General features: G+C 46.5%; 1 protein-coding gene across 1 annotated transcript in view; it reads right to left on the reverse strand.

Annotated features, from left to right (window-relative positions):
* PDE11A (phosphodiesterase 11A) overlaps window positions 1-25215 on the reverse strand; it is a 381245-nt gene that overhangs the window by 85939 nt on the left and 270091 nt on the right. The window contains exons 11-12 of the mRNA XM_041722472.1: window positions 5282-5428; window positions 4926-5033 (exon numbers count right to left, since the gene is read on the reverse strand). Of these exons, the coding sequence (XP_041578406.1) occupies window positions 4926-5033; window positions 5282-5428 (255 nt within the window). The remainder of the gene's footprint in view (window positions 1-4925; window positions 5034-5281; window positions 5429-25215) is intronic.

Here is a 25215-nt window from a genome sequence, read left to right on the forward strand (position 1 = left end):
CAGGTTTTATTGCATTGCTATGATAATGCTGCCATTTATTTTCAAGTACATATAAGTAGTTACTACTTATATGGAAAAGGAACTATGGGAAAATGATGTTTGATGATTATAAGCATGATTATTGTTTGTTACTTTGTTATAGTCAGTTACAGAACAAAACACGTAGATCTCTTTGGACCTCCCAATGTGACAATCTACAAAATAAACTTAGATTTCTGTTGAGATAAGGATTCTGGTTGCTTAGTGAAAATATTTTATTCAGAAATTTAATTGGTTCTAAAAAAATTTAATTGGTTCTATCTTTCTTGGGAGGCCAGGGCAGGGGCCCGGTGGGGGCGGGTGGTGGTGGTGGTGGTGGTGGTGGTGGCAGGGTTGGGGAGGGAGTATTCTAATTGTGCTTCTCAGATCTCCTTCCAGAATGAATTTTCCATCTCAAAAAATCAAGGACTTCTCTGAAAACAGCAGACAGCAGACAGCGCATTATCCTCAAGCTGGTGAATAGGATGGATTTTTCTCTCTAAACGTCCCTTCTGCTCTCTAGTTTGAATTATCAATAAAATGACTTGGCTTATCTCTGAAAATAACCTTGTTGACAACACAAATATGGACTTAAACACGCTACCTCCACATTTAAGATTTAAGAAGCCCCCGGTAAATGTCAGGGGGGTGTCAATGTGTTTGCTGTGATACTTGGTTATTATTAGTGTTTAACTGCAATCCCCCACCAGCGCAACGCCGCCAGCACCACCATAAATTTTAATGTGATCATGTGTTCTTCTCTTTTCATATCCAGTGAATTCTGCAGGATCATAATATTCCATATGAACCCTAGCTGAACTTTGGTGTGATATGAAGAAAAAACAAGATTTCTAGCAGTGATAGTTGTTCATCCTTTTATAGCTTTTTAAAAAACTGGACACTCGGCAACATGAATAATATTACCCTCAACTAAATCCACTCATTCAAATGAATCTCTTCTGAGCCCTTACAGGATGCAGGGCATGGCCCAAAGTGCTAATGAGTACATTTATGGGATAGTAAAGAACACTGACTCTTAAGGAAACCTTTTTTTCTCCCCCCTTGGAGAATCTGTCAGAACTCATACATCATTTATAAAACCGAAAAATGTCTCTGCAACCTTGGTACCACCACATACCTTTTATTTTACAGAATACAAACAAAAGCACAGTCATTTTCTCTGGTCTGCATTGTGAATATAAGGGATGTGTTCTTCACCTTTCATTACGTATGTGCTTAATGGAATATTTTTTCTACAAGCTTCCATAAATAAAGAGAATTTGCATAATTATTCTTGATCTGCAGGTTTTTCTTCTTTGTTTTAACCAGAAATAGTAACTGGCACTACATGCTGTATTTACCCAAGGAACTCAAAATATTTGGTAAATTTTAGCTACCTAAATATCTCTTTAGAAGCAAAGAATACTATTGAAGCTTTCATTTCAAAATTTGGGAATTTTAAGCCAGAGGCGTGCAAAAAATTAGTAAGTCATTAGCAGGGCTTCCAGTGAACTAGATTTCCACTGTTTTATATCAAATTGCCTATTCTTCAAAGCAGCTCATTCTTTTTTTCCCCCGTAAAGGAACAAAACCGACTTTTTACCTAGACATGAAGTTGAATGCTTATGCAAAACACAATTCTGAGTCAACAGGTGTATTTTCCACGTTCAAAATGATTTTAGGGTTAAAGGTTTGGAAGCTAGTGTATTCACTGTTTGCTTGTCCTGTTGTACATGGTGTCATAATTCGCTCAGCAATGACACACAACTATTACCTTCCCACTCTGAGACAATAGGCTTAGAAAGATGCATATACCCACAGATGTAAGGCACACGGAGAGTGTTGTATTATTCCTAACAGCTCTGTGGGCAAGGCGGTCATAATACAATCCGACCTGATAAGGAGGGGCTTTTTTTGGACACACTGGCTTTGTTGGTGCCTCTTTTAAGAAAAGACTGTGGGAGTGTGTGCCTCATTATCTCTTGTCCTAGAAGAAAGAAGTACTTTCAGGGAAGGCTGGTAAGGTTTTTTTCCCTTCTTTCCTGGCAACTGGCTGAGAAACTTTGCCTTGGAGCGCCATCTAGAGGAAAACAGCCTACGTGTGCCATGCTTTCTTGGCTTTGTGACAGACTGAGTGAATCCAGTGGTTGGTCTACGATAATATATATTTTTTTAATATTAAGACAAAATTTTGTTTCTAATTCAATACACGGAAATACGTATAACTAGAACGGGAATATAATCACTAATGTGAACAAAGTAGTGAAAGCCCTTACTAGTCTGGGGGTGCCTGAAGCACTAATGCCCATTCATGGAAATGGGTAAGCTATCACTTTTGCTGTAAGCTGAGGTTGTATTCCAGAAATTAGAACTTGTGAGTAAATTAAATTCATTTTTTTCTTCACTGATCGAGTAGTCTTTTTTCATCTCTGTGATTTTTTTCTTAGTTAAAAAAATTCTCATTAACCAGGTTGCCCACGGTCAAGTCGAAGAGACTGCTTGTGTTAGGGACAAAAGTAGACATTTTCAACCTATTGTAACCCTTAGTCAAGTTCAGCAAAATTTAATGAGCAGGAAATAATATCTTTTCCAGATGTGGTTTCTCAATTCAAGTGAGGGAGAAAAAATAACATTCACCAATGTATTCTTTTCCAAGTCAGGGTGGGAACTTTAACGGAGAATTCTCCTCTTTTAGAGCTAGCATTAATACGAAAACAAAACCCAAACCTTCTCATACATGGCTACTCTTCAAGGTTGCTGAGCAGACTTGTAAAAATAACTATACCCTTGAAATACTCTGGCAGTATGAATACTGCCATTGTAGTAACAGCGTTTGAGAGCTCTGCTCTCTTCCAGTTCCTGAAAAGGATCACGACAGTCTGTGTTTTTGGAAACATATACTGAAGAAAACTGGGTATATATTTCTTTTTACTCCTAAATGTCCTCCCTTACCTACTGCTCTTGCTAACTTGCCCCATCCCGACTATGTTAAGGCTTGTCGTAGAAGTCTTTGACATCTCAACTTACACAAGGCCATTCCTCTTCCCCTTCATCGAACAAGGCTCCTACTGACTTATTTTTGGCAATTCACCATAAATCCATAGGTTCTCCCAAATAACAGCTTAATAATTTCTTTATTGAACGTCTTCTGTGAGCCAGACACATAAACTCTGCACACAGAAAATTATTCCTTGTCTACTGAGATCTGATAGGGAAAAGCAAGATGAAAGTGACTTTGTTTTTTTTTTTTTAAACAACTTTGGCACTTGAACAATTAAGGCTAATAGTTCAAAGCATCTTCCTCCCTCGTTTGACTGGCTGACTGCTTTCATGGGGTTTGTGCCAGAAGGATAGGGTCAGTCCAGTTTTTCCAGGCCAATCAGCTTGCTCCTTAAGCAGCTGAGAACCCAGAACACAAGTCCTCCAGTATAAAAGTGAAGACAGGTCACATCTTTTTATGCTATATGCACATTTGAGGTCAAGTTAACCTAACACACATCTGTTGAAAACCTACCAAGTGTACGATGGCACGCAAAGTGCTAGTGAGGTCCTCAGAAAATAAGTGTTGGGCAAGCAAGTGAATGTTGTTGAAAGAATAAGAAATTATCTCTTTAGCCTCAAGCTGCTGACTCTATAGCTAAATGAGAGATCTGTGACTTAAGATACACAGCAGAAAGAAAGACATGTACCAGACATAGTGCAGAGATAGAAGTAATTATTGATGCTTGGGGGGATAGGCAAGACTTTGCGCGGGGGGGGGGGCTGGCATTAGATCAATGCCTTCAAGGATGAATAAAATTTCCACAGGCAGAGAACGGGATAGAACATTTCATAAGGAAGGAGTAAAACAATATTTGTTCATTTGGCCAAAGGAAAAGGTCTATCACTTGGAGTTCCCTATTTTGGGTTTAAATTTTAGTGTGGGTGCAAAAATGTAAGGTACTTAGATTTATGTTAGAATAATTTAAAACTTGTGTTCTCCTCTATTTTATGTAGTGAATGTGTTTATACATACAAATATACATGCACATTTGTGTACATACATCTGTGTACACACATATGTGGATGTATATAAAACCAAGAGGCCAGAGAAGCCAATATATTTGAGCTGGAAAACATTTTACTTGGTGACAGTTTAACAGTAGAAGTGCAAATAAGGCCAAAACAAACCTTATTTCTTGCCAGTAAATGGAGAAGAGAAGATTTTGTTGCAAATCTTTGCCACATTTGCTTTTACTTTATTATTTATTTATTTATTTATTTATTTATTTATTTATTTATTTATTTATTTTGCTTTTAGTTTAAATTCCAAGGCTTACCTCTGGCCAGTGGCTCTAAATATCTCCAGAAACCAGGCTACCACCTTCCCTGGGCACCAGCCCCTAGAACAGAGACTTTAAGCCTAGGGTGACCTTAAACCCTAACAACATTTACTCTTACAACTTCCTTCCCTTGGCCTCCCTGGGCATCCTCATATGTAAGCACTGTCTCAGGATTTTCACGTTCTTGTGGGTAATGTTCACATGCCCCTACCATGGCTTTCCACCAGCCTAGAGGGTTTTACCCAGTGATCTCTCTGTTCTGTTACTCACACCCATAACGTCTGCAAGAAGATGACTTTGAAAATCCAAGCATTTCTGTTGTAAAAAGAACTGGTTTCCCAAGATAAAACACTGAGAAGAAGCTCAAGCAATCATTCCAAGACTACACCTGCTTCAGGGTGTCGGGTATTTTACAGCATTAATGCTCAGAAATTGTTGTGAAATATATACTCCCATAACCAGGGAAGGTAGGTTCCAGGATAAAATAAATCACGTGGCAATTTGTCAGAGAAATGGAAATGTGAAGAAGGCCTACAGGTTCATGCAAATGACAGATGACCTTCCACCACCACCGAACACACTTACTGTTAGCATTGCAAACATCAGTTGGCACACGTTGAAGGCATGTCTCCAGTTGTGGTACAGAACCATTCGATAGTTTTTCCTCACTGTCAAAAGCCACCTACACAGTGTCTGAAACGGGAAGGGAAAGGCTGTATCAGGTGGCTGTATGTGTCTCCAGTGGGCTGTTATTCAACCGATGCCTCATGTCTGAGTAATCTTCACCACCCAAAGTCCTCCCACAAACCTCTCATGATTCTCACAGTAATCTCATGAGGTCTGCAGGCTGAGTGTCATCGTCCTCAAATTGCATTTGGGGACCCTGGCTACCACGTTGTCCCAGGTGCGCTCCTGGGATCACCCAAGACAGAACATCTTACCTCATAGTCAATTTTAAATTTCTGCACCATCCCCAGCTCCATGAACATGCGAAGGGCAGCTGCGATCATGGCGTCAACGTCAAGAGAGAAGTCGTCAAAATGTATGTCATCGATGGCAAGTTCTGACACCGGAGGGATGTTGGCTGCCTACAAAACGGAAGACATAAGTCAAGCCAAGTTCACCAGCTTTTTCCAAACCCCTCATCTCACTCTCCTTTCCTGCTTATCAGACGTGCCACATAAATCAGACCTGACCTGCACTTACACTCCGATACAGCTAAACTCTGAGCTGGAAATGTCTTTTGTTTCTGAACTGCAAATGCCCCAAGCAAATGAAGAGGGTGGGGGTGGGGGGAAAGGGAAGGTAATCTGAAGAAAAAATATACACCCTGGATCTTGTCTGCAGAATTTAGAATACAAAGCTGTCTAGTTTACTGAAACTGCACTCATACAATATATTCTGCTACGTATTACAGAGCACTAAACCAAGAAACATCTGGGCAGCCAGCAGCTGTGAATTTTAATTGCTGCTGTTCAGAGGACATAGGAATACACCCCTTTGCCTTGTTTCTTGAATCCCTACATCCTGTAGCTGTGCACATGCACTTTGTTACACATGTGTTCTATATGTTCAGAAGGATGGAAGGGATCGGATAGCACATCTCTGGCCCCAAATGTTTTCTTAATACAATGAGATGTTTGGAGGATCAGCATAAGCTAAGCATATGTTTCACTAAAAGAATAAATTTACAACATCGTTCCATTTCATTCTATATAAACATCACAACATAATTACAATACTGGTAGTGCATATTCAGGATTTTAAAAAGATTTTATTTGTTTATTCATGAGAGATACACACAGAGAGGCAGAGACATAGGCAGAGGGACAGAGGGAGAAGCAGGCTCCATGCAGGGAGTTCACGTGGGACTCGATCCCAGGACCCCGGGATCACGCCCTGAACCAAAGGCAGCCACTCAACCACTGGGCCACCCAGGTGCCCCATATTCAGGATTTTCAAAACACTCACTTTGGGCAGCTGTCCATCAGTTGCCCCACATAAACTTAAAGGGAAGAAAACAATTTTTGGGAAATCATTTTCATGCTGATCTCATTGGGTTTACCATATCCTTTGGGCCATTCTTGGTAAGGGAGTAATTTCTACCTTTCAGATCATTGGAGACATTCTGGATTCATTATTTCTGGTCTACTCACTGGGTGTAAATTACTCAAGGAGTAATCTTCACCCTGGGACTATTTTGGCTGAGCAGTGAAATCTGACTCTGATCACCCTAAGCATTCTAGAAACCATATAAGCAATCCTTCCTTCCTGACTCCATGCTCCTCCATAAGAATTTGTATCTCTAGGCTAAAGTCTAAACACTGGTTATTCCTTATGACACAGAAGAACAATGAACAAATATATAAATGCGGTACAATTGTACGATAGGGATCTAGAACTTTTTCACCTTGTGTGGCTGAAACTCTGCACCCAATGGCCAACTCCTCATTCTCCTCTTACTTTTCTTTCTTTTTTTTTTTTAAAGATTATTTATTTATTTATTTATTTATTCATGACAGACTCACAGAGAGAGAGAGAGAGGCAGAGACATAGGCAGAGGGAGAAGCAGGCTGCATGCAGGGAGCCTGACTCGATTCTGGGTCTCCAGGATCACATCCTGGGCCGAAGGCGGTGCTAAACCACTGGGCCACTGGGGCTGCCCCTCATTCTCCTCTTCCCTTCACCTCTGGCAACCACCCTTGTCCTTTCTGTCTCTATGAGTGTAATTACTTTAGAGATTTCATATAAGTGAAATCATGTAGTACTCATGTGTTTGTAATGGGCTTATTTCACTTAGCATAATGTCCTCAAGATTCTTTCGTGTTGGACCATATGACAGTATTGCCTTCTATTATAAGGCTGCATAATATTCCATCGTGTGTGTATGCCGTTGACCCTTGAATGACCCATGGGTTTGAGCTGTCGGGTCCATTTATATGCAGCTTCTTTTCAATAAATATGGCACAGGTCTATAAGTGTGTTTGCTCTTTCTTATGATTTTCTTAATGTTTTATGTTCTCTAGCTTACTTCATTGTAAGAATACTGTAACTAGGGATGCCTGGGTGGCTCAGCGGTTGAGCATCTGCCTTTGGCCCAGGGCATGATTCCAGGATCCAGGATCGAGTCCCACACCCGGCTCCTTGCAGGGAGCCTGCTTCTCCCTCTGCCTATGTCTCTGCCTCTCTCTCTGTGTGTCTCTCATGAGTAAATAAATAAAATCTTAAAAAAAAAATACTGTAACTAATATATACGATACACAAAATATGTGTTGATTGTTTATGTTATTGTAAGGCTTCTGTAGTAAGGCTACAAGTAGTTACATTTTTGGTGATTCAAAAGTTTTATGCAGATTTTGGACTGCGTGGGGATTAGCACCCCTAACCCTCATGTTGTTCAAGGGTCAACCACAATACATTTTCTTTATCCATTCATCTGCTGATGGTTTAGTCTTTTAATCAGCTTATCTGTCAAGGAATCATTTTCACCTATTAGAGGCTTTAGGGTGTTAGAGGTTTTCCTCAGCTGTGTGGTCATCTTTGATTTTCAGATTATGTTTACAAGTCGGGTTCTATAGGTCCTGTTAAAGTTTCTGCAGCCTTCTCTGGAGGGGGAATCTCCCTGGCCTGGTTCCTTGGGAAAGCCCCCAAATGTGGGTATCTTTAGGGCTTTGCTCTTAGCTACTTAGATTCTCCAGAGAAGAATCTTGTGGGTTGAGCCTGGCTGGGAAGATGATGGGGGAAGTCCCTCAGCCTGGGTTTATAGCTCTTCATTCAACCCGTTCGCAGCCTGTACTCCTACCTCAAGCTTTGTGCTGGTGTCTCCCACACCCAAAGAGCAGCTGTTACACACTCTTAAGCTACACACAGCTCCCAGTGTTTATGAAGTGGAGGTGTGAGGCAAAGATGTCACGTCTCTTAGATTCTCTGTTTTCCTGTACGTAGTCCTACCATCATCTCCACTTCCAAAGGTACTTAATTAGCCAGTTCTGGAGCTACCTGGGAGGGGCTTGGTGGTATAAATTTGTTTGCCTTGCAGCTTTTCCCATTGCTGGCTTATTTTGGCTTTTTCGGGTTTGCTAAATTACTTAATAGTCATCCATCTGTTTTCTAGCTTTCAAATTTTGTTATTAAGTTCTCTCCCAATTTCTTTGTTTATGCCCTAAAAATTTTTTTCTTCATGGTGTTTTAGTGGGGCCTGAGGAAAGAACAAAAGAAAATGAGTCCATTTACTCTATCATCGTTATCCAAAAATCACTGAAATTATGTTTACTAAATGATGCCTTAACTGATCAGCTTGGAGAACTCAGAGGTAAGCCAGTCTTTGGTTTTTCAGTCCCTTTGTTTCCTTGTGTGTGGGCCTGGACCCAGAACCCCAGAACAACTCTACTTCCACCACACATTTCAGGGCTTTCTATATACTCTGAATATCTGAGCTTGTAGTCTGTTCCAGTTCAAACCAAAATACAACTGGAAAACCACCTTCCAAGAGAGTCGAAGCCTCGTCTCAAAAGGCACAAGTGTTTCTGCTCTCAGAAGAGTCTGGTCCTGAGTTGGCAGAGGAAGTCCAACCCCCTCACAGCTGGTTTCCCAGGAGCTTATATGGCAGGGGAGGCTGTGCTGCTCTCCAGGTGGCCCCTGTCTTGTGGATTATTAATAGTGTAGTCTCTGATGCCATTATAAATCGTCTACTCTTCAAAGGCACTAAATTCACTTAATTATCTTAAAAATTAAAGAATATGGGTATTTTTTCATTATGAAATGTTAATGGAAAGGAAATAAGAACATTAGGTTGAAAAATGTAGGGTGACCTCTGGTTCACCAAGACCCATACTTATTGACCTTGTCTTTTTTCCCCTAATAGGTTGATTGATCCATGGTTAAATCATACCAGTCTATAGATCACCCCGAGCCCTGTCGTAAACCCTTGCTGGCACTTGTAGATGTAGAGAAAATCCCTGGCCTTTCAGAAATAGCCGGTTTCAGCTATTTTGAGAAGTATATATAGTTTTCATCCACATTCCTGGGCTCAAGAGAAGTTTCTGGAGGAAATTATGAAGAATTGAGAGTACTGTGTGTTCTGTGGAGGTGTGCATGGAGATCTTGTCTGCAGAAGATTTGGAAAGAGCCTTCCGTTGTCAAATTTCCTTGTTACAGAACTACAAGCTCTGCATATCTTCTGATAAGTAGAGAATGGGACCACATCTTCCAAACCTATAATTACTCTAGACATAGTATATTAACAAAACAAATCAAAGTCAATTTCTCCAAGTGTCAGTCTTCAACTTTTAAATATTTATAAGGCACCATATCCCTAAATCAAAGAGGAGTGCTACAATCCAAAATAACTACTGAATTAATAGCCAGGAAATAACATTTGGATAAAAGAACCATTTACTTTACTGCAGCAATAAATGAAAACACAGAATTATGAGTCCTGGAGCTAATTTGAATAATGTTCAAGAAGTGGGACTCTAGCTGGCTGGGAGTACCTGATATCCTTTGACCATTCCTCTTCTTTGTTTGGGTCTTAATAGTTAAGTGGTTATCAAAGGGAGTCATAAAACTGCCTCCTCTAAAATTGAAAAGGTAGCTTTACAAAGAGGCCATAAAATGTTAAAATACAATCCTGGATCCCCTGACACATGAATATTACATTTTGTGATGTTCAGAAAATGGGAAGAAACAACAAAGTGGGTTGTGGGTCCAGCCCAAGCCTCTCAAACGCAAAATGACTGGTCACCAATCCAGTCCACTCATTCACTAACCCCTTTGGACAAGAGCAGAAGTTGGGTGCTGTAGGATCCTGGAATTAATGCTGACAGGAGACTAGGCTGTGGGGATATCAAAGGGATTGCAAACTTCTTTATTCGCCACACTTTTATAGTTCTTACTACAGCCAGGCACTGTTCTAGCACCTTTTGCGTGTTGACTCATTTGCTCCTCCTGAGGACAATAAGAGGTAGGGAACGTTTTTAATCCCATCTTACAGATGAGGCAAGTAGGACAGATGATAGACAATCTGTTCAAATTTGCACAGTGGGCATTGGCAGAGACAGATCTGAACCCGGAGCATCTGGTTCCTGACCATTACACTGCCTCTAAAAATGGGCTAATGCCAAACCAAGGGGTCCCCTATCCCTGTTTTATGGAAGCTAACTTGGGTGCATCAGGTGTGGTGTTTGAGATTTAGGTCCAGATTACTATCCATCCATTTTTCATGATGAACAGCATGGATCCATTTGAGAGGACAATATTTTGGTCTTATAGGAATTCATTTGGGAAGTCTCTAAGCTCACAACTGCCTTTAGAATGGCCCCCAGTTGTTAGCTTTGTTTTGATTAGATGGAGCACAGAATCAGCTCAACCAGCTTTTTGTCAGAAACCTGGAAATGTTTCTCTAGACATTTGGGACACAGTTGAGAAATGCATAAAACATATACAGGCCATCAGATTTTAGAGGGACTAATAGTTCTAGAAGTGGCTAGTAGTTTAGGTAGTATACAGTCACATTTCCAGTGGTGAAGAGTGACATTTTAACGAATTTCTCTTCTTGCTCAGGAAAGAGGAAATGATTTCTTATTAATCCCAGGGCAATGTTGCTTTCCTAAATTGACTTTCAAACAGGAAGGTTGGGATATTTGGGAGCCCACAACATGTGAAACGTGTCGGGAAAGTACAAAATTCAAAGGAAAGACTGTCACAAAGCTCCAGGAACACACTGTTCAGCTGCCGGAGAAGGTGCTGGCTGCCCAGCACATTTGTAGGAGAAACCCACTCGCTTGTCTACAAAGCACCACCAGAAGCCACAAAGGGCTGTGAAGCCAGCTGGGGGTCTGTGTAGCAGTGTTGTGAAGATCCGAGGCGTGTTCCTGGGGCCAGGCATAAAATAACGAGATGATCAAACACTGCGGCTCATGGGCTTAATTTATATGTGGGAACAATACAATTTAGAACATAAAAGAGAATATAAACATCTAAGAATTGTCAAGAAATTTTTTTAAAAGAAGAGTTATAAAGCCCTATCCTGTCTCAGATTAAAATATAAACATAGCATATTTTAACTTGTTTGTGTGATAAAACGTAGACTTTATCCCTTTGATTCAGTCAACACCATTTTTTTGTCATGTAACTCCCTCTTCGAATACCTCTAAGTGTTCAACGTGGTCTGCTGAGTAAAGTATAATTCCCTAGCTCGGCATTCAGGGCTCACCGTAAACTTCGCCCTTCCAGTGTTCCCATCTTCCAGTTGTCTACGGAAGCATCAGGCTGGGCAGTTAGTCATCTCATCGCTCCCTGTTTCAGGTTAGTCTACTCCCTGCCTATGCCCCCACCCCCACCCTGCCAGCCCCATAATGGGTTTGACTTCTTCCTTACCCTGTGCCAATTGAAATTCAAACCCCATCTTCTTTGCAAGTTCATTTCCATTCATTCATTTCTATCTCATCCTACAGTGATGTTTTCCTTCTCCACAGTTATATAAATCACCGTAATATTTACAGTCACTTTATACTCTTGGGTTTTTCAAGTATACCCATTAGAGCAGGAAGCAGGTGCCTGAACTTGTGTGCATGTGAAGTGATTATTTGTGATTGGGGGGATGGGTCCATAGCTTTTTTCCAACTCCTCTGTGGTTTCACGTGGATTCTGCAGCTTAACAAAGTGCAGGTGATCCTTACGCACATTCAAGCGCTGTTATGTACCTGCTGAGGGCTGTTTCCTCCCAGAATCTTGGTACACGTGACTACTTGAGCTTCCTGAACAGGGGCAAAGCTTCCCGGTACACAGCTAACCAAGTCAAAGGGCATTTTATGCATTTGTCTTTTTTAAGTGCATAAAATAAAGGAAGATTAGTAGTCAATAAGCACTTGTTTGAAAAGTGAGGAGAGTTTAAAGAACTATGACTCCTAGGTACAGTACGTCCCTTTTCTTACTAACCTTTAATTATTCTCAATTACTGTTTAATTCACGTTGGTTTTCTAGGCTTGAGGAGACCTATTACTTTGACTCTCTTAATAGGAGAATGGAACTTCTATCGTCTCTTGACATAAGATTTTCCAAAAATTTCATTGGAAGTTAAAAATCTTAGGGTCTTCCTTTTATTTCTGTTTGAGCTGTTCTAGTGAAACTATCTTAACTCTACCTGTTTCCTATTGATCTCAGGCAGTGCCTTTGTCATCTTTCATGCAACCACTGTAAGCCTCAGGAGGCGCGATTCCCAGAGATTTTTCTTGTCATGGTGAGAAGGAAAAGTAAAGGAAACATCAGACTGTTCCTTTCGAAACGTAGAAATTTTCTTTTATGTGATGTCTTTTTAAGACTGACTCTTTTATATTTCGGATGTGCCATTCTTATTTATGTTTATCAATGAAACATAAATTCTTCACAGTAGCACTGAAAAACTTAAATACTGCATTTCAACAGAAACCAGTCATTTTAAAAGAGATTTTCTTTTTGTAGTATATAACATTTAAGATAAAAGTAAAAGCAATAATATAAGTTTTTTTTTTTTAAAGGTATCAAATGTTTCTTCTCAAACACATGAAGGTATCCCAGGTCAACTGATGCAGTATTTGTTTATATATTTCCAGATTTTCTGTAGTCTCTTCATGAAAGAAGATTGTTTAAAACTCAGAGTACAATATTAATCCATCTTGCACATTACAGCGGTCCTAAAGGTGGTGGATAAAGTGAAAGAGAATTAGCACTAAGAGATGATGATGTGTTAAACTTTAATTTAAAATTAGGTCAATGGTCCCTGCTTGACGTGAGCACTATGAAGTAATTTTTTCTTTTAAAAAATGTTTCTGTCGCTGCTTTCTTATTAAAGTCTAGACAATAGGGTATATCAAAGTGTTGTTTTGTTGTTGCCAGAGGTAGTGGTACATACATAACCTGCTTTGTTCCAAAAAATGTTTAATGTGGATTTTTTAAATCCATGCAGTAACACAGAATAAAAGAAAATAAAAAGAGTCCAGAAAGAGAAATCAAAGAAAAACCAAGGATAGGAATATAAATCATGATCAGAAGTGTAGTTACTAGACAAAATGCATGTCGTAGCGTCAAGACATTTGTAGGAGAGCCAGAAATTTGTCTGTAAACTAATCCTGTATGTTAGATAATTTAGAGTTCATAAGATTTTTTTTTTTTTTTAAGGGCTAAGGAAACCCATAGAGACACAGCTGTGCTATCTCTGGGTCTACAGAGAAATGTCTCTTGTGGTTTTTAGGGAAAATTTCCCCAAGCCAGTAATCAGTAATTCTCAAGGTGTGAACTCCAGACCAGCTATATCACCACCTGAGAACTTGTTAGAAATGCAAATTCCAAATCCGAAAACTCCATTTATGTTTAACAAGTCCTCCAGGTGATTCTGATACTTGCTAAGAACCATTGTTGTAAACAGGATCCCTTCAATAAGCACAGCAGTGAATTGTTCAGAGCGGGGGGCTTTGGCTGGTGTGCAAATTTGGGGGATGGAAGGCAGAGTATTAGGGGCTCCCGGATGGAAGTGAGAAGCCACTGATTGATGAGGGTTTGCTATGCAATTCTTTTTTTTTTTTTTTTTTTTTTTTAAGATTTTTATGTATTTATTCTGGGAGACATAGAGAGAGGCAGAGACACAGGCAGAGAGGGGCAGGCTCCCTGCGGGGAGCCCGATGCGGGGACTCTATCCCAGGACCCCAGGATCACACCCTGAGCCGAAGGCAGCTGCTCAACCACCGAGCCAGGCGCCCCCTTGCCATTCAATTCGTTTGACTTTTCTTTCTTTTTTTTTTTTTTAAAGTTTTTATTTATTTATGATAGTCACAGAGAGAGAAAGAGAGAGCGGCAGAGACACAGGCAGAGGGAGAAGCAGGCTCCATGCACTGGGAGCCCGATGTGGGATTCAATCCCGGGTCTCCAGGATCGCGCCCTGGGTCAAAGGCAGGCACCAAACCGCTGCGCCACCCAGGGATCCCTCGTTTGACTTTTCTATGTCTGAACATGTTCATAAGAAAATGCGGGGGGAAATACTGCCGACAACTGAAAAACATCAACCTCACAATACAGTCCTCCGAGAAACAGGTTTGGCTCTCAAGGGGTTTGTACACCGATGTTTCTAACACGCGTGGTTTAAATTCTAATAACTGTTTTTTTGAAGCTATTTATTAAATGTACCTGTAGCTGCCCAGAACCCTCTGCCCAACAGATAGGGGCTCTAGTCCTACCCCCACCTCCTTGCTAGGTGGCCGTGGGCCAGAAGCCGAGGGAAGCCCGAGATGGAGCCTCTCCGTGGACACAGGGATACACCAGGTTGTGCGGCCGCCGTGAGGAGTAATGAGGTGGCGCTGCGGGGTCCCCTGTGGGGTCACAGCCACAGTGCTGGGAGTAGGAAATACTGCCTCCGGTGCCTACACAGCCACGGCTGCTGGCCTGCCGTTGCTATACTTGCTAGTAATTTCTGTGCCGGTGGAAGCCTCAGCGAGGGAAGGAGTGGACAGAAGGAGTTTCAGCGACTAGGCCCAGGAGCCGACTCTGCATCCCCTTAGGGGAGCCCCCGAATTTAATCCCATTTCATTCAACATGCCCGTACTGGGTGCCCAGCCCTGAGACAGGCACGGCACTGCCCTACGGATATGTTCCTGAAATCGATAGGGTCCCTGTGCTCACGTCGGGGGACACAACGAGGCCAACAGGCAAGGACAGTACAGTGTGGGAAGGGCTGAGAGGGGGGAACAGGGGGCACCCTCGGAATCCCTGGGACGGTTTGATGAAGGGGGTCTAGTTTAGCATCGCTGCCTTCATTCTAAATTGTAGATAAACTTCAGCTTTAGAGAGCCTATGTAGGGGATCCCTGGGTGGCTCAGCGGTTGAGCACCTGCCTTTGGCCCAGGGTGTGATCCTGGAGACTCGGGATGGAGTCCCACATCGGGCTCCCTGCTTGGAGCCTGCTTCTCCCTCTGCCTGTGTCTCTGCCTCTCTCTCTCTGTCTTGTGTCTCTCATGAATAAATAAATAAAATCTTAAAAAAAAAGAAAGCCTATGTAGAATAATTTAAAATGTTGAAAATAGTTACTATGATGAAAAGTTCTGCTAGGTCACAAAGCTTGTATTGAAACCCAAGAAAAGATGCAGACCCCGTTCCTGAGACGCTCATCTAGCAGGGAGAAAGAGGAGCAAACAGAAGGGCTCGTGACAAGTTGGAAGCACCAAGTTCAGAGGCAACAAGGGGAGAGGCGTGTACAGGAGGCCAAGAGACACAGCGGAGGACAGGAGTCCGAGCTCACCAGCAGCATTAGAAATCAGGGCTCCTGCAGGCAGAGAACAGCACGTGCTGGGTAGAGGGCCCCTCTCACCTGCAGATGGCACCGTACCAGGAGACACGGGCCTCCGGGGCCCCGGGCTGATGAGAAGGCCCTGATCCCTAATCGGTCTTTAGAGCCTGTGACGCAGCAGCAGGCCTGGCTCCCATCTGCGGTCCTGGAGCACAGCCTGGAAGGTGGCCTGCCTGCAATTCTAGGACTGACTCCCCTCAGGGTCTGTGCCAGCCCTGGGCAGTAACCAGTCTCTGTCCTCTGTGGCCAGAGCTCCCAGCAGCTGACCTTCAAAGCTCAGGTCACAGTTTTTGTTGGGCCAGGTGACAGACTGGGGACTCTTTTCTTATGGAAACACAATGTCTTTGTTCTTCCCTTGCTGTGTGCTCCCAGCAGAAAATCTTTCCTTCCTTCTCTGGGAATATATGAAGATCAAGCAGCCCTCTAAGGCCTCTGGGGAAAGGACTGTTCTCTGTTGACTGGGGCTCTGAGTCAGTGGACCACCGGGATCTATTTTGAAAGAACCAAAGGAACTCCTGGGGGAGATGACAGAAGGTGAAGGACCTCACAGAGGTCACAGAATAGGGTAAGGGAGGAAGGAGAGAGTCTCTGGGAGCACAGCAGCTGGTCCCGGTGCGTCTACCTAGGAAGTAGATGCACCTAGCAGAGGACCACCATGGAAGCTTTGTTTGAGCTCCCAGGAGCCACATGGTTGCTGAATCAGGATCCATGCATGGACTGTCCTGCCTTCGCTCAAGTAGATACCTCCCAGAGTTTGCACTCAGACTCACCAGCTACTTGTCCCATGGGAGACTGCTGAAGACTTTAGCTTCTCAGTGTTGGCACCTCATCTACTGACCACTCACTGGGAGTGACACTTGTCTGCACAACAACACCTCTGCTACGTTCTCAGACACATAATACCTAAGGACACCGATAAAGCCAAGAAAGAGGGGTAGGGGTAGGGTCCCAGGTACCTGCAGGAGTGCTGGTAGGGGAGCTCTGCTCACCTGAACTTGGGTGGGAAGCTAGATGATGACATTCCTGCATCATCAGTAATATGTTATGTTATTATTTGTTAAAGGCCTGTTACAGGAAGGTAGGGATTGTGTCTTTCTTGTTTACTTTTGTGTTCTAAGTGCCCAGTACAATTTCACAGGCCTGTGCCTGGCACCTGGAAGACACTCACTAAATATTCACTGAATGGGTAAATGAAGACCTGATCATCTCACTGCAAGTTATTTTACTAGTTCTTCCCAAGCCATGCCGGAACAGCCTCTAGTGGATTTTTGAGCTTGTGGAACTTTTTGCCGATCACCTCTGTGAATCCTTCATCGTGTAGACATACACATGTGCGGAAATCCAAGTTCAGGTAAAATAAGTGAGTCAAGTAGCCTTCTAATTTTGAGTGAACCTAATGCACTCTCCAGGTATACATCATGGGGCTCCTACTTATAATAGGAGACACAGAGGGACCTGCGAACCTGTGGCCCCAGTCTCCAGGCTCCAATCTGAGCTCATCGGCCATGGCTCAGAGTAGCCAGAGAGCCTGCTTCATCTATACAAGAAGGAGATAAGTCCTTGCAGTGGATGCGTGAGTGCAACATGGTGACCCCATGAGGTTACCATGAACTTCTTCCCATGTCCTAGTAGTGGGGGATGGGGGGTATCTGCAGTCAGTCAAGGTTGGGTTGATCGCATTAGCCTTTAAAGTTTAGAGGTGGAAAAAAAAATAAAGTTTAGAGGTGTGAGATATGAATACCCTAAAGCAGGTGCTGTCCATCCAGCATGGTCTTTCTAGCCCAACAAATTTCATCTCGGCCCCGCTAGAACCACCATTGCTTTTGTATACCGCTTCTCTGATTCATATACTTGGTTGGACCTTAATACCCTCCTGCTCACCTCAGTCTCAAGTTGCTGCACTGCGAGTGCTGCCTGAGTCTTTGCTGCCCTTCTCTGCTGCAGTATCACCCAAGAGAGGGAAGGCACAGCCACTGATGCTGCTTGCACATTCCATGGTACCTTATAGGACACATAACAGGGACTCTACTATAGTGTAATGAGTGAAGATACACTCTACACTCACTGGCAGTTTACCCAGGTCCCTAAGTCCACCTGTTGAATCCTCAAGGAGAAATAGGAAATTACACAACATTACAAGAGGTAACATTAAAGAGGTTTGTAATCTATATCAAAAAATACAGATTTAATCAACGTTTCCACTTCAAAGAAAAGGACACTTCAAAAGTCAGCTCTTATAGCTTAAATACCATATACTCCAACCAGTAGCCACTCTATATTAGTTTTAGAACAATCTAGGCATCTTAGAAAATAAAACAATGCACCCAACATGATTAACTTCTGCTATTAGCCTTGGCATGCTGTAATTTGTTTCAAAGGTTTGGATTTAGTGAGCAGGCTTAGATGTTGATTTCACAAATAGAAACTTGAAAAAGACTGTCAGAAATTCCGGACTTTTGGCGGGAATAATGCAAAGAAAGAACTGCAACTTTATGCACAAATATGACCTCAACATCGGTTGAATGGATAATTACCTTCATGCCAGGATTGGCGGGGGAGAGGGGGGCCAGAAGATCTTCAATTCCATGTGAACTCTCTCTTTTGTCTGCCTGAAATATCACCACTAGGTGGTATTTTAAGAATGAGGCTGTCTGGGACATCAGCCTCTGGGGATGGGCCAGGGTTTAGAAACCAGTAATAGGGACCAGGTGGGGCGGTTCTGCACTTTGTCAACAAACCACTAAAGACAAAGGAATATCATGGTCCCTTGTTTCTGTAGTTTGAAATTACAGGCTTATCCAAGAATTTCCACTCATAAGAATTCACAGGAACAAGCAAACACTAATGCTGAACCATTTCACCTAAGGGACAGAAGACACCAAGGAGCGTGGAGCCTGGAGACCTATGAATGGTAGAGAAGGATAATGTTGGGGGGGTCGAAGAGAACTGGAAGCTCAACTTCCTCTCTTTATGGTTTTGGTAGAAGTCCATGTGCCCCTGCCTTGTGTATGCTGGGATGATGGGTCCCAATGCTCTCTTACAAAGTTCCACGCCCCACCATGAGAACAGAGCCAGGACCTGGCAAAACTTGAATGCTAGGGTCAAAATCAGAACCTAATGGCAACAGTGAGCCATACTGGCAGTGAAGAGGAGGGTGTGAGTCAGTGACCAGGAGATGTTTGGGTTTTCCACTTATGTTACAGGCCTGATCCTATTCTCTCCCCCTGCTCCATACTCTGAATTCCATACTCTTCTTGGCCTGCTAGTTGGGGTTCGGAATACAAGCTGTTACCAGGGACATATGTGGGTGACCACTCAATCATCACTTTCCAGTGAGCCGATCAGAATATAAATATTCATGTATTCAGTAGAAACTATTTCCCGTCCTGTGCATTTAGAAGTACAGTAGAGCCTCGTTGTCACCCCTGACACTAAGCATTTCTCTGCTGTTGCCTCAGGTTGTAGTTGGGTCACTTCGTGGAGAAAAATAAACTCAACTTTCCACATGTTTCTCCTGGTTCCTCTATGCAGCTAGATAAAAATTTATATACTTTTACTTATAGATCCAGTAAATATTTATATTGGTTGTGCTTCAATAAAACCACATGAAGCATTCTAAAAGAAGTTTCTACTCTTAGGGGTGCATAAAGCAATCACCTTCAATAAAGAGGCAATCTGTCAAGTGAGGAAACCGGGGTGCGGGGCTGATTCCTCGGCCACAATTCCCTGTCTTGACTCGTACTTGGGTTTATTCTCAGATGGATGGAGGTGCTCCTGAGAGCACACTCACGCGTACATCCATGCACACAGTGTCATGCATACGCATGCACACACGCACTTTATTTTTAATGCTTTTTGACTTCTGTCAGATATTTTATTAGTCCTTTGTGTCCCACCTTTCTGTCAGACTGTCCTCCCACACTGATGAACATTTTCATTTTGCCCAACTGTGTTGGTGCTGTGCACTGCTACCTGACTCAAGCTTAATGTGCTGGATAGGACAACAAATATTTTGGAAGTGATATTATATTTAGACACCCACATATAAGGGTCAGTGAAAATATTTGTAAATTTAACATTAATATTTTTAATTTAAACAATTAAGATCTCAACCATGTGTGAACAGGTTGGCTATTTTTGTTTCTAGCAGCAAACGTATTAGAAGAATATTTTATCACCATGATGCAATTCTTGAGATGTACTATGTACCAAGCATCATGCAAAGTGTTTTTTATAGTATCTTATTTAATCCTCTAACAACTTGATGGGTAATGTTCTATTATTTGTCCCAACTTAGCCCCTACCTAGCATGAATGAGGAAACTGAAGTTAAGAACATAAGTAACTTCCCCAAGGTTACCTAACTAGAAAATTGCTGGATGTGCCCCCCGTCTCCTCTGTTTGTAATCATTACCCTATGCCATCCTCACAGTCACCTGAGTGCTGTCCTAGCTTACATTCACAGTGACGTTGCCATGGCATTCTCAACTCCGGATGTTCTCGTCTGTGCAGTATGTATGTATGTATTTATCTTTGTAAGCCTGTTGTTCATCATTTATAAGTTCCATAAGGAAAAGATTAAGAGTCTCGAATGCCAGCAATTCTTAAAGGCCAGTCCTTCTTTCATGGCTAGTACTTAGCAAAGGTGGGTTGGTGGTATGCCCGCCCGCATCCTGTCTAGGGCCAACGGGTATGTCTTTGAATCTGAGTTTCGTCACTTCCTGGAGCTCTGGCCTTGGGCATTTACTTCTTCTGAAAAAGGAACGTAAAAATAACTCTCAGAGTCATTAAAAGTGTTAAGTGGGATAAAACTAAAACGCTTAGCACAGTGCCAGGCTCATAGTAGGCCCTCGGTATATGGCGGTGTAGAGCCCGCTGGAGCTGCCACAGCAAGTACCACAGACTGGGCAACTTAAACACTAGAAATACTTCCTCGCAGTACCAGGGGCCGCGAGCCCGACAGTGAGGTGTTGGCAAGTCTGGTTTCTCTTGTGCCTCTTTCCTTGGCTTGCACATGGCCTTTCCTCAGTATGTGGGCATCCCTTACGCCTCTTCCTTTTCTTTAAGGACACCAGTCATTTTGGATTGGGGTTCCCCTTATGATCTATCTCACTTAGCCCCAGTCATTTCTTTAAAGGCCCTGTCTCTAAACACGGTCACATTTAATGTACTGAGTTGGGTTTCTTTCTTTTTTTCAAAAGATTTTATTTTTTTATTATTTGAGAGAGAGAGAGAGAGATTGCAAAGGCTGGAGGTGCAGTGCAGAGCCCCCCCCCCCCCCCCAAGCTGGGAGCCTGGTGTGGGCTCAATCCCGGGACACTGGGATCCTGACCTGAGCCAAAGGCAGACCTTCAGGGACTGAGCCACCCAGGAGCCCTTGGCTTGGGTTTCAACATGCTTATTTCAGTGGGAGGGTTGGGTGGGGGGTGGAGGGGACAGAGTTCCCTTCACAATAGATGATTATCATTTTGCAGATGACTTGCGTACTAAATTTCCAAAAATTCAAAATAAATGACTTGTGTCAGGCTCAAGAGCGGTGGTGCCTTTCACAGCTATCCTGATCACAACTCCAGTCCCCCCCCCCCTTAGAGGACACATCCTAGGGCGGCTCTCTCGCCCCAGCAGCTTGTACCCCATTCACTTCTGCAAAGAGGTACGTTCGGTGCCACCGTGTCCAAGACACATCGGAGGAAAAAAAAAAAAAAGACACATCGGAGGGAAATACGATTCATCGCGACCGAGTTGAACACCTCCAAGGGTACGGAGCAGGGGAGGCGGGAGCCTGAGGGCCTGGGCCTGGCCCTTCCGCCCAGGAGGCGACCCGTCAGTCCTCAGCCTCACACCCCGGGGAGCGGGCCCTCGCCGCCCCGTGCTCCTGTCATCCGGCCTCCCAGGGCGGCGCCGTCGGGGAGAGGCCGGGGAGACCTCTCCTGCCCCGAGAGCCCGGTGTGCCCACCTCGACGGCCTCGACGGCCCGTCCCCACCTGTGCGTCCTTCCGGGCCCTGCCCGCTGCCCCTGCCGCCTGCAGCCTCTCCCGCCGGTTCTCCCGGGATGTTCTCTCCTCTCCCGCGGCATTTACCACAGGCCTGGTCTGTGTGAGAGGCGGGGGCCTGGCTTCCGCTCCTCGTCCCCGGGTCCCCAGCGAGGGCTCCGTGTGGGCCGGGCCCCAGGCCAGGGCCGGCTCCCGACACCTTTACCCTCCCTGAGGCGCCGGAGCCACAAGGCTCTGCTTCTGCGCCGGGCGCTGCCCCTCGCCACCTTCCTGTCGCTGCCCCTCGCCGCCTTCCTGTCGCTGCCCCTCGCCGCCTTCCTGTCGCTGCCCCTCGCCGCCTTCCTGTCGCTGCCCCTCGCCGCCTTCCTGTCGCTGCCCCTCGCCGCCTTCCTGTCGCTGCCCCTCGCGGCCTTCCTGTCGCTGCCCCTCGCGGCCTTCCTGTCGCTGCCCCTCGCGGCCTTCCTGTCGCTGCCCCTCGCCGCCTTCCTGTCGCTGCCCCTCGCGGCCTTCCTGTCGCTGCCCCTCGCCGCCTTCCTGTCGCTGCCCCTCGCCGCCTTCCTGTCGCTGCCCCTCGCCGCCTTCCTGTCGCTGCCCCTCGCCGCCTTCCTGTCGCTGCCCCTCGCCGCCTTCCTGTCGCTGCCCCTCGCCGCCTTCCTGTCGCTGCCCCTCGCCGCCTTCCTGTCGCTGCCCCTCGCCGCCTTCCTGTCGCTGCCCCTCGCCGCCTTCCTGTCGCTGCCCCTCGCGGCCTTCCTGTCGCTGCCCCTCGCCGCCTTCCTGTCGCTGCCCCTCGCCGCCTTCCTGTCGCTGCCCCTCGCCGCCTTCCTGTCGCTGCCCCTCGCCGCCTTCCTGTCCCTGCCCCTCGCCGCCTTCCTGTCGCTGCCCCTCGCCGCCTTCCTGTCGCTGCCCCTCGCGGCCTTCCTGTCGCTGCCCCTCGCCGCCTTCCTGTCGCTGCCCCTCGCGGCCTTCCTGTCGCTGCCCCTCGCCGCCTTCCTGTCGCTGCCCCTCGCCGCCTTCCTGTCGCTGCCCCTCGCCGCCTTCCTGTCGCTGCCCCTCGCGGCCTTCCTGTCGCTGCCCCTCGCCGCCTTCCTGTCGCTGCCCCTCGCCGCCTTCCTGTCGCTGCCCCTCGCCGCCTTCCTGTCGCTGCCCCTCGCCGCCTTCCTGTCGCTGCCCCTCGCCGCCTTCCTGTCGCTGCCCCTCGCCGCCTTCCTGTCGCTGCCCCTCGCCGGCCTTCCTGTCGCTGCCCCTCGCCGCCTTCCTGTCGCTGCCCCTCGCCGCCTTCCTGTCGCTGCCCCTCGCCGCCTTCCTGTCGCTGCCCCTCGCGGCCTTCCTGTCGCTGCCCCTCGCGGCCTTCCTGTCGCTGCCCCTCGCCGCCTTCCTGTCGCTGCCCCTCGCGGCCTTCCGGGCGCCGCCCCTCGCCGCCTTCCTGTCGCTGCCCCTCGCCGCCTTCCTGTCGCTGCCCCTCGCCGCCTGTCACTGCCCCTCGCGGCCTTCCTGTCACTGCCCCTCGCCGCCTTCCTGTCGCTGCCCCTCGCGGCCTTCCGGGCGCCGCCGGCCGAGCTCCACAGGCGCAGCGGGAACACGCTCCTCCCAGGAAGGGCTGTCGGGAGGGCGACAGGAGCGGGGCCTTGGGTCGCAGGAAAGCCCGGTCCCCACAGGCCGGCGAGGCGCCAGGGCCAGCCTCAGCGCGGGAGTTCGTGTCCCGCTTCCTCATAAAGGCAGCGGAGGGATCCGAGCTTCTGCAGAGCCCGGGGCGGGGGGCAGGGGGACTCGGGCCTGGGACGGCGTCCCCTGCGGCCGTCCTTGCGCGTCAGCCTCGGGGGCCGGTCCCTGGGACCACGGCGGCCGCCCCGCACGGCGGTTGAGGTGCAGGCCGCGGCGCGCTGCCGCTGGGCGGGGGAGGAGGCCAGAGGGGGGCCCGGGGCGCGCTGCAGGCCGCCAAGCCGGAGCCTGGGCCTCGGGGCGCGCAGGGCAGACAGGCCTGTGGCCGCGGCCTCCCCAGGCTGAGGCCGGCGAGCAGCGGTAGCTCCCCGCGTCCGGGAGGCAATGGAGAAAGCCGGGGAGCCTGGGGGAGGAGAGGCGGGCGGGGCGCTGCAGCTGGGGGGACCCCCCGCAGCTGGGTGGGCAGGAGCCCAAGGGGTGCTCCGGCCTGCGGGTTCCCCTCCGCACGCGCCCGCTGTCGGAGGGCGAGGGCGGAGAACTTCCCTGCTTCCCGGCGGCGCGTACCTGCCAGGAGACCCACCGGCCAAGAGGCGCAGCGGCCGGCCCGGGAGACATGGGTGGGTCACGGCTGTCAGGCCACGCCCCTGCTCGCGCCTCTTCATGGGGATCAGTCCCGAAAGGGGTGCGCGGTGAGTGTGATGCCTGGCATCATTATTCTTGATTATTCGCTTCTCTCCACCTGAGAAGGTTCCATGTGCCTCCCGCGGCCTGGTGCGCCGGGCCTCCCATGCAGGGCCACCCTCCCTGCCCACCGACTTCGGGCTTGGCCGGCGCCGTGGGACGTGAGCGGTGCTTGTACCCCGCCCTCGGGGAGCAGAGCGATAGGGCCCATCACGTGGTTTGCCAGCTCCCGAGCGAGGATGGGTGGAAGGCGCCACAGGGCCAGAGCTGAGCTACAGCCGGCACAGGAGAGCTACAAGAAACCTCTGGCCTGGTTCTTTCCTCAACAGAACCTAATGAGAGTTGCTATAATGACCCTTTCCTTCCTAGACCCTCTTTGTTTTGTATTGCTCTGGCTTTTTTAGGTCTGGTGTCCACAATAAAGGATAATTGTTTCCATCCATGACTATTTGCTTCCAAACTATAGCAGACTCCATATGTGACCCCCCCCCCCCCAAAAAAAAAACCCCACAGTATAAGAAGAGGGAGGAAAAAAAAGAGGGATGCTTGGGTGGCTCAGTGGTTGAGGATCTGCCTTTGGGTCAGGGCATGATCCTGGGATTGAGCCCCACATTGGGCTCCCTGCAGGGAGCCTGCTTCTCCACCTGCCTGTGTCTCTGCCCCTCTCTCTGTGTCTCTCCTGAATAAATAAATAAACTCTTAAAAAAAAGAGAGAGAGAGAGAGAGAGAGAAACTGACATAATGAGAAAGAAAAAGAGACTGAGTGAATCTCAGGTCTTTGGGAGACCTGGCACCCTTGAGCATAAAAGCACAATGGACAGAACTCTCACGAGAGCATACACAGCCCCTATCAACACTAGGATGGGCTCCTAGCACCCCTAGGCACAAAGCACCAGCTTCTACCTTAAATAAGTGGTTTTGATACTTAGTTTCATTCCAGATTCAAATGGGTAGTTTATAAATCCAGACTTCTAGGCCCTGACTTGAAATTCTGCTTCAGGAAGTCTAGGATGCAGGTCTTGGAGACTTTATTTTCTAAGTATTCCCGGAGGGGGATCCCTGGGTGGCGCAGCGGTTTGGCGCCTGCCTTTGGCCCAGGGCGCGATCCTGGAGACCCGGGATCGAATCCCACGTCAGGGCTCCCAGGGCATGGAGCCTGCTTCTCCCTCTGCCTGTGTCTCTGCCTCTCTCTCTCTCTCTGTGACTATCGTAAATAAATAAAAAACAAA

The sequence above is a fragment of the Vulpes lagopus genome, chromosome 11 (genome assembly GCF_018345385.1).
Source record: "Vulpes lagopus strain Blue_001 chromosome 11, ASM1834538v1, whole genome shotgun sequence".
In the NCBI taxonomy this organism is placed as follows: Eukaryota; Metazoa; Chordata; class Mammalia; order Carnivora; family Canidae; genus Vulpes; species Vulpes lagopus.